The 10,047-nt window shown below is 48.6% G+C and overlaps 2 protein-coding genes across 17 annotated transcripts in view; both read left to right on the plus strand.

The window, feature by feature from the left end:
• RBFOX3 (RNA binding fox-1 homolog 3) overlaps positions 1-5,779 on the plus strand; it is a 352,350-nt gene extending 346,571 nt beyond the window's left edge. For 10 of the 16 annotated variants that reach the window (XM_079965579.1, XM_079965578.1, XM_079965588.1 and 7 more), the window contains 2 exons: positions 1,827-1,962; positions 4,365-5,779. In XM_079965579.1, coding sequence (XP_079821705.1) covers positions 1,827-1,962; positions 4,365-4,421 — 193 coding nt within the window. In that variant the 3' untranslated portion in view covers positions 4,422-5,779. Of the gene's footprint in view, positions 1-1,826; positions 1,963-3,097 lie in introns of all 16 variants that reach the window. The other 6 variants (XM_079965591.1, XM_079965590.1, XM_079965589.1 and 3 more) reach the window with 5 other exon arrangements.
• Positions 1-10,047, plus strand: part of CANT1 (calcium activated nucleotidase 1) — a 164,040-nt gene that overhangs the window by 92,620 nt on the left and 61,373 nt on the right. The gene's annotated exons all lie outside the window — the stretch shown is intronic.

Consider the following 10,047-nt stretch of genomic DNA (forward strand, 5'->3'; position numbering starts at 1 on the left):
CAGGACTTTGTAAGTCAGTCCATGAACCTTGAACCTGGCTTGGTTAGCAGGTGTGCAGCTGTTTTAACAATGGTGTGACATGTTCTAGAAGCATGGAATTGTAGAGTTGGAAAGGACCCTGACCAGAAGCTCCCATCCACAATCTGCCTACCACAAGCCTCCAGTCCAGACCCAAGGGCAGCCCCACTTAGAGCCCATTGCAGTATTCAAACCTCCAAGTTATCATTATGCACACAAAGTAATTTGAACTATAAATACTAAGCATTCTTAAAATCCCCTGAGCTTTTACTGCTTTAAGACTTTAGCTATTGAATATCAGTCTTGCAACTCCATTCTTCTTTTTGAAATATTAGTTTAAGAACCCCTGGAATTAAGCTCTTTGTTCCTTCTCTTCCTCACACACAAAATCCTCTTATAATTTATTCCTCTTGGTTCATATGATCCAATATTGCCAAAGGATCTGCTCCAGTCCCTGTTCCCCATCCTTCCGCACCCTTTCCTGTTTTCCAGAGGCAGCCAGGAAGCTATTCAGCCTCCATTTCCTGTGTGCCACACACAACCAGTTCTTTTCATCTTGATCCCCTTTTCCAGCTGGTTGCCACACTGTAATTCACTCTGATTCCTCCTCCATCTTCCTTTTTCTAATAAGCACAGATGCACAGCATCACAGACTTAATGTTCACCATCTAGGACAACATCTAGCCAGGGAACCTCAGGGGACCATTTTGCCCTGAGGTTCCCCACTCCTCATCTAGGATAAGTGTGGGAAACCTTTGGCCCTCTGGATCTTGCTGAGCCACAGCTCCTATCAGCCCCAGCGAGCATGGCCAATGGCCAGGGATGATTGGAATTCAGTGTTCAGCAACATCTGACAGGTCAAAGGTTCCCTCACAGGTGATCTAGGAGCTGGCCAGATTTTTAAGGAGCCCAAGTTGGGGTGCCTCTCCCTAGTTAGCCTCCCTCCTCCTTCCCTCCCTGGGCTGCCAATGCCTTTGATCTCTCAAGTCTGAGGAAGGGGCAGGCACTTGTTTCATTCTTCCCACGCCCATCACTTCTGGCCAAACGGGGGTTCCAGGCACATGCTTCTGCCTCGCACACCTCGCTGCCCCCCACCCTGCAATTGCCATTTTGCACCAGAGAAGAAATGCCCAGGGGACTGGAAGCACAACTTGGGCATGTAATGTGTCATTCTGGCCAGAGACCTGGGAGTTGTGCTGCCAGTGAGAGCGGGAGATACTCCACAAGGTGGAACCAGAGCAGCAGTCCATGCCAGGGCAGCTCTTTCAATTCGCAGCATGCCCACTGCTATCTGTGACAAGGCAGCACAGGTGATGGGCAAGGGCTGGGCTTGAGCAGGTGTTCCCGAATACACACCTCGCAACCTATTTTAATGTGTGTTTCTTTTACGCTCTCAGTTCTTTTCAGGTTTTGCGTATTTTCCCTTGCACTCTGGTGCCAAGCACAGAATTTCCCTTGTTTGCAACACTTTTCCAGTGGCCGGCCCTTGGTTGCTAGTAATGACTTCATTACCTTAGACCTTCTGAAGATGTTCAGGGGGAATTTCATCCGGGCTTAAGGAACCAGAGTGGTGGGAATGAAGATGCAGTTTGCACATGGCTCACAAATCTTGGTGTATTCTAAGGGTGTCCAAAGTTTGAAGTGCTCTCTCTGAGTGTGTATGGAGGAGACCGAAAGCTCTTTGGTGGGCTGTTTCCTAACAACTCAGAAAATAATCCTGCCATTTCTGTTGAGGTGTATTATAACTTTAAAAAACAACAACTATGTATGACATCCGGGGCCTGATTCATGATTTTCTTAACATTTAGGGTTGGCAACTCTGCGACCCCCCAGTTTCTAACGCTGCCCCCTGTGTTCGCTCCTAGTTATGGCCGAGTTTATGCAGCTGCAGATCCTTACCACCACACCATCGGCCCTGCTGCCACCTACAGCATTGGCACTATGGTAAGAGCCCTCCCTCCCACCTATTTGCGCGTGGGGCTGTCTGGGAAGCATGCCGCCTTGGGGCTGGGCTGGCCACTTAGGGTAAAAAGAGAGGGGTGTTGGGAAACATCCAAATTCACCCCTCGGTTGCAGCCGCCTCCTCAGCACTGTGCAGGGAAAGGAAGCCTAAGGAGGAGAATCACAAGAGTGGGGAGGGAAGGACAGAAACACACAACACACACAGGGCCTGGTGCAGACCCTCCTGCTTTCGTGGCCACTAGGAAGGACATACACAGGCCTGCTGCGACATTCTTGGCTGTCACCAGGCTTCCTCCTATTTAGCCTGCCTTGATGCACTGCTCTGTAGGGAAAGTGGTCCAGAGCGGGCAGCATCTTGTCCAAGTGGAAGTGGCCGTTTGCTCAGGAACCATTTCTGAAGGAGCAGCTAACTTAGGCAGAGAACTGGAGCAGGGCAGAGGGTGGGGTTGGTTGCACAAGCACACAGCCCAACGCCACTCCCTGCTACTCCCGATCTCACACACACTGCCGCACCCATTTCTTGCAGTGATGCCTCCTTGCAATCAGCTTTCACATACAGCATCAAAGAGGAGAAACATCCAAGCCACCCTGCTTTACTAACCTTCCCCACCCAAGCCACTAGCCCATCAGTGCCTTCCCAGCAATAAAACAAGGAACGAATGGCCTTTTCAGCCATCTCGTGGGCTTAAGGAATTGGGTTCAGTTCTTTTGGGTGTCGGGGGGGGGGGAGAGGCAGGGCGGAAGATCCTGGGCTGGCTGAAGGGGACTGAGGCTTGAGTGCAATCCATCTCTCTCCCCTTACTACTGAAATGGTCCATAGGAAACAGCTAAGTTCCAGCTTCGAAAGCTCTGCTTTCCTTTATTTTATTTTATTAAAAATGTACCTCAGCCTTATCCATCCATTATCCTCTGGACTTCTTGTGAGCCCAGGCCCACAGCAGCATTGCATGCTGGGAGTTGAGTCCAACCACCACCACTTCGTCCCCACCACAAAGCAAGGCCTCTGCCAGCCTTGGGGGTCCCAAGGGACCCCAGTCTTGGCTGAAATAACAGGGCAGGGATGGGCTGTGCCTCTCCTTTATACTGATTGGCTTTTTCTCCGTCTTTGATGTTGCAGGCTAGTCTATACCGAGGAGGGTACAGCCGCTTCACTCCCTACTAGCAAGACAGACCCAGCCCCTCCTCACAATAGTAACACTGACTGCTCCTTAGAAATCAAACCAAAATCAAATGGACATGGGCCCCCGCCCCACGCTGCTGGCCCTCGGCAGCCTAAACCACATATTTCCTTACCTCAAGCCGCCTCTCATGCCTCACATCCCACCTGTCTCTGATGGTGTGCCGCCAAGTTTGTTTTTATTTTGCAAAGCTACTAGCCGGGGGGGGGGGGGGGTTGGGACAGGCGCCTGCTTCCGCCAGACCAAACAAAACCAAACACCACCAGCAAGCAGAACCTCACGGAGAGCCTCCCTAGAGCCCACCCTGCTCCCAAGCTTTCCTGCCACGTGCCCCCGGGCCATGTGGCGTTCGACTTAGGCCCCCAATCAGGCCCCCTGCATTGTGCCGGGTGTTCAGGTCCTTGCACAGGGGAGGGAGGGTGCAGTTAAAAGAACTCAGGATGTTATCCCTCTCGGATGCAAACTGCCCACGCTCCTCACTCACACACACACACGCAAGGACCAGGTGGGCAGGGCTCCAGGCTGCTCCAGAATCCCAGCAGGTGCAGGCTGCAGTCCCAACCCACCTTACCCTGCTTAGATGCAGTCAGCCTCCAAGCAACAGCAGGGAGAATTTTGCTTCCTCTGCCTGCAGGAACTGGAAGCTGCCCCCTTGTGGAGGAATGATGTGATGGGGGAGGTGGAGGACAGCTTTCCAAGCATGCAGCAAGAGTGAGAGCAGGTGGGGGAAGAGGGGACCCTGCAAGGAGCCCCTGCTCTCTAGGCTTATCAAACCACATGCCTAGCAATGTGAAGGAGCTGGTTGGGACCAGCCTCCTGGTGGGCTGAATGATCCCAGCTCCTTTGTTTGTATGGGGAGCAGCCATTCCATGTAGGAAGTGGGCAGCGCTCTGTGTGAGCAGGTCTGGCACATACATCTGTACAGAAAGGGGGCAGGGGAGGGGAGGGCACTTATGCAGACACAGGAGGCGGGGCGGGTGCTGGGTGCTGGGAACTGAGTCCCAGGCTCCCACTTCCCAGCTCTACCATACCCAGACCAGCACACCCCCCAGAGAGCAGAAAGCCCTTCCCCGACGCCAAGTCTTCCCCGCCTGCCGCCTGCAGGTTGCTCCATGGAACGTTCTGCCTTTGTTTTCTGTTGTAGTGAAACCTTCAGCTGTTTCCTTCTGGGACCAGGAAGGGCACAAAAAAAAAATTTTTTTTAAGCAAAGCAACAAAACAGTTACAAAACTTAACGAGCCAACAAAACAGTTACAAAACTAACAAGCCAAGCGTCAGGCCATCCGGACGGAGCTCAAGCACCGGCCGACCGACCAACCCACCGACCGGGACGGATGGACGGCAGCCGCCCACAGACTCTGCAAAGCCGTCCGCACACCGGGAGACCCGTGCCCTGCTCCCCGCACACCCCGCTGCAGACCCACGGGGCCAGGGACAGGCACTGACACAGACTGGATTCCGCAGGCCCTCCCAGGCCACCACGTCTTCCTTCCAGCCCTCCTGAAGAAGAAGAAGAAGAAGAGCTGCGGGCGTCCCCTAACCACAGAACACGCCACGAGCACTCCCGCAGGGCTAGCAATCCTGCTTCTCGCTTCCCAGAACCTCCCAATGCTTTTTGTGCTTTGCTGGTTCATCCATTTGTCAAGTTGGCAAGGCCTCGGGATGCCCAGGCAGGGCCAGGCCAGGGACTTTCTGGGCACAGCCACCTTGTTTCTGTGGGTGGGAATCTCGGGTTTTAGAGGGGTGTTGTTGTTTTTTTTCCTTTGAAGAGATTGCACTTTCCCCCCTTCCCCCGAGAACCCAGCTCCCACCAGCCCCAGAGGGGGTCAGAAGCTGCACCCTGTTTACCTTCCTTGCAGTAGGCCTGGCTGCTCTCACTGTGGCTTCACAGAGCTGAGATCATCCGAGGCGATCCCCGCCTTGCCCGTGGTCTCCAGATCTACCACGAACCCCCAACCCCTATCCTCAAAGGGCCAACGGTTGCCACCACACACACACACACCACCACCACCGGGGCAAGCACGCCCTTACAACTGCGTGGCCAAGCCCGTGGGAGGCCACAGCCCCATGGTGGTGTCAGGGAGTGAGGCGGGGCTGTGCACCAAGGGCTGTGCACAAACTGAGCAAATACCTGCTGGCGCCAGTGGGCACGCTCTCTCCCATCGGTTTCTTCCGTGCCCATGGCCATTAGTGGGAGGGGTGCATGTCCTACGGCCCGCTCCCAACACCCTGCCACCTGCTCCCAGAGCCAGATGGACTCTGGTCCTTCCCCATGCTGACCCTGAACCCCCCCCCCCTTGGCTTATTCATCTCATGAAACCTCACTTTCTACTCAGCATTAAAGCTCCTGACACGCCAGCAACCAGATGATCCTCCTTTTCTATTCCCGTTGTATATAGCCCCTTCCTTTGCCACTCCCTCCCCCTTGTATAAAGCTCCTCCCATTTGCTGCCCTGTCTCCCGCCCTGGGAGCATCAGCCCACCCACCCGCCCCATTCTGTACGCTTCAAAGGTGTGACCATTCAAATAAACAGTATTATTATTATTATTACTATTATTATTATTTATTGATTATTATTATTATTATTATTAAGATTATTAATAAAGGTTTCTTTCTTCAACCAGGATGGCTCAAGCTTTTGACTCGGGGGTGGGGGGAAAGAGAGGGGGGCAATGAATGGTGCAAGCGGGAAGGAGAAGCATGAGAGGAGGAGGCATGAGTTTGAGCCATGGCTCAGCGGTATTCCGATTGCAGGTCACTACAGCAGGGATGGGAAATGCGCTGCTCAGCTGGACTCCCAACATCAGCCACAGCCAGCCTGGGATCAAATTGTCAGGGAAGATGGGAGCTGGAGTCTAGTGACCTCTACAGGAGACCATGTTGACTTAAGAGAAAGCAAGGTCTGAGGTATTCTCTGCTGCTGATCAGGCGCTCCATAAATCTCTGTGTTTGCTACTTTGCGAGTCTGTGAACACGCGGGCGGGGCAGGCAGGCGGGGCCAGAGCTATTTAAGCACCTGGAAGGCTATGAGTTGCATCTCCTTGGTGGAGCACAATGTTTCTCCATATATGTGCCAGATCCATTACAGAGTCCTGACAGCCTTTGTAGCATCACACAGCCATGAATGTTCCATGCAGGTAAATTGTGTGTAACTGTTTTTTGTTTGTATGACCCACTGCTAGTAAATATATCCAGCAGTTCTGTAGCTCTGTCTGTCCAGCTATACACACACGCCCTTGTCATTTGCCATGTATAAGGATTAACACAAATTCTGCATTCACTTTTCTCTCCACACCTTAATGTGTTGCTTCTGATGCTTTTCCATTGCAATTCTATCTTCACACGGAATTAGAAGTGGGTGATGATAACAGCAGGCAGTTTTCAAGGCAGTCACACAAAGTGGATTTACACAGGAGGAACACCTCATCATGCATTAAGTTTCTTAAGGTGGTTCTACTACATGTGGCCCTCCTGATGTTGCTGGACTACAACTCCCATCATCCTTTGGCCTTGCTGGCTAGAGCTGATGGGCTTCCAATAACATCCAGAGGGCCACAGATTCCCCACCCCTTTTTTTAAAAAAATAATTTTTTATTAATTTTCCAATTTTAAGACAAAACAACATACACACATCAACAAACAAAAACAAACACACTGATATAGTTTCATAACCTCATTTTCATAAGCCTTCTTTCTCGGACTTCCCCATACCTCACCCTTTTTGCATCCTTATTTTACAGTTTTTCAGCAACCCTTTACTCCAATTAATTAAAACTTATTATCTTTCTCAATTTCATCTTAATTCAACAAACGTTTTCCGCTGCAATTCTGTATCTTCCTTTCCCTTGACATTTTAGCACTCATCAATATTATAACAGTTCTTAAGATAAACTTTGAACTTCTTCCAGTCTTCCTCCACCGTCTCTTTCTCTTGGTCACGGATTCTGCCAGTCATTTCTGCCAATCCCATAAAGTCAATCACTTTCGTCTGCCATTCTTCCAGTGTGGGGAGTTCTTGTGTCTTCCAATACTTTGCTAGAAGGATCCTTGCTGCTGTAGTGGCGTACATAAAAAAAGTCCTATCCCTCCTTGACACCAATTGGCCGACCATGCCCAAGAGAAATGCCTCTGGTTTCTTATGAAAGGTACATTTAAGTACCTTCTTAATTTCATTATAGATCATTTCCCAAAAGGCTTTAATCTTTGGGCAGGTCCACCAAAGGTGAAAGAAGGTACCTTCAGTCTCATTACATTTCCAGCATTTATTATTGGGCAGATGATAAATCTTCGCAAGCTTGACTGGGGTCATGTACCACCTATAAATCATTTTCATAATATTTTCTCTTAAGGCATTACATGCCGTAAATTTAATACCGGTGGTCCATAACTGTTCCCAGTCAGCAAACATAATGTCATGACCAATGTCCTGTGCCCATTTAATCATGGCTGATTTAACTGTCTCGTCTATTGTATTCCACTTCAGCAACAAATTATACATTCTTGATACATTCTTAGTATTGGGTTCTAACAATTCTGTTTCCAATTTCGATTTCTCCACCTGGAAGCCAATTTTCCTGTCCTGTTTAAAAGTTTCCATTAATTGATAGTAATGGAGCCAATCTCGTACCTTAGACTTTAATTTCTCAAAACTCTGTAGTTTAAATTCACCACTTTCTTGTTCTAAAATTTCAGAATATTTTGGCCATTTGGATTCTGTATTAAGTTTCTTCACCTCCTTAGCCTCCATAGGTGATAACCACCTAGGAGTTTTATTTTCCAACAAATCCTTGTATCGAATCCAGACATTATATAGTGCTTTCCTAACAATATGGTTTTTAAAACCCTTGTGAACTTTAACCTTGTCATACCATAAATATGCATGCCAGCCAAACCGGTTATCAAATCCTTCCAGGTCCAGAATGTCTGCATTCTCAAGAAGTAGCCAATCTTTCAACCAGCAGAAAGCTGCCAATTCATAGTACAGTCTTAAGTCCGGCAGGGCAAACCCCCCTCTTTCTTTTGCATCAGTAAGTATCTTAAATTTTATTCTGGGCTTTTTGCCCTGCCAGATAAATTTAGATATATCTTTCTGCCACTTCTTGAAACAATCTAGTTTATCCACAATTTGTAATGTCTGAAACAAAAATAACATTCTAGGCAATACATTCATTTTGATCACTGCGATTCGGCCTAACAAGGAAAGCTTCAAGTTCGACCATATTTCTAGATCTTTCTTTACCTCTGTCCAGCATTTATCATAATTGTCTTTAAATAAATTCACATTTTTAGATGTCACGTTAATCCCCAAATATTTTACTTTCTTTGCCACCATTAACCCAGTTTCATTTTGGAATCTCTCTCTTTCAACATTTGTTAAGTTTTTTTCCAAAACTTTAGTTTTTTGTTTGTTCAACTTAAATCCTGCCACCTGACCAAAGAATTGAATTAACTCTAAAACTCTTTTTGTACTAGTGTCTGGCTCTTGTAAAGTCAATACTAGGTCATCTGCAAATGCCTTCAATTTGTAGTGTTTAGCTCCGACCTGAACTCCTTTTACCAGCTGGTCCCCCCGATCATATTCAGCAAAACCTCCAGGACTGATATAAAAAGTAATGGGGATATTGGGCACCCCTGCCGTGTCCCTTTTTCTATGGAGAGTTCATCAGTAACCACGTTATTTACAATTAGCTTTGCCTTTTGTTCAGAATATATTGCACTTATACCATTTTCAAACCTTTGGCCTACCCCCATCCCATGGAGATTCTTCTTCCAAGAAATATTATCAAAGGCTTTCTCCGCGTCCACAAAGATTAGGACTGCCTTCGTATTAATATTTACAGTTAACAGTTCCATAATGTCAATTATGTTCCTTACATTATCTGGTAAGTGTCTTCCTGGGAGAAAGCCTGCCTGGTCCTTATGAATCTCCTCCATTAACACCCTCTTCAGTCTTTTTGCTAAAATGTCAGCAAATATTTTGTAATCCACATTAAGTAATGATATAGGGCGGTAGTTCTTGATCTGGTTTTTTTCAGATTCCCCACCCCTGCTCTTCTACACACAGTGAGGAAATAGAAGGCCAGCAAACAGGGAAGCATGAGCAGGTAATGAAGAGTTTCCTGGCTGCCTGTGAAAGGCATGATAGGAAACAGGGTAGTACTCGTGTTAATGCTGGGAGACCAGTATTTCTCAAACACCCCATTACAGCTCTGGCTGAAGGAGGAAATTTCATTATTAAAGCAACGGATTGGGTTAGACAGTTTTCAAAATGCCAAGCTTGTTGCTCTTGCTGCAGTCGTGCCCACCTGAGCAGCACTGGCAGTGCAAATGTTGCTGAACATGGGGACAAGGCCTGTGCAGCAGAGAAGCTGAGGTCCCTGTGCACATCACGCTTGGTCAAACTCCATGCCGCTAATTGCCTCCATGCTGCACTGCAAGGGAATTCTCTTGCTTGGCTCTGCATCAGAAATTCGGAGATGGGGGCAGAGAAAGAAGTGTGCGTGCATATGCGTGCATGCGAGAGAGGGAGTGGGAATGGAAGCGAGTTGACAGGGATGTCAATCTGCTACAAAGCAGGCAGTAGCCCAGCCCTGGGGAAGGCCTACAGTAGATCGCTTGACTTTTTGCAGACAGGAGGCAGGGGTAGCCTGAAACAAGGATGTTTGCAAATGCAAAAATGCCCATTAGCTCTCACACCTCCACATTCTTCTCTCTCCGCCCCAAAACCACCACTGGCCAAACCTTGTGGAGATCACCTCTCCAGGATATACTTGCTTGCTGTGCTGGCCGAAGGACTGGTCCCTTTAGCCCTGGGTTGTTGCTGTTATGCCTGTCTTCTTTTTCTCTCTCACCCCACCTCCCCACCTTTATCACTAAGACATCAGGTAG

This window comes from Podarcis cretensis, assembly GCF_951804945.1.
Source record: "Podarcis cretensis genome assembly, chromosome: 2".
NCBI lineage: Eukaryota > Metazoa > Chordata > Lepidosauria > Squamata > Lacertidae > Podarcis > Podarcis cretensis.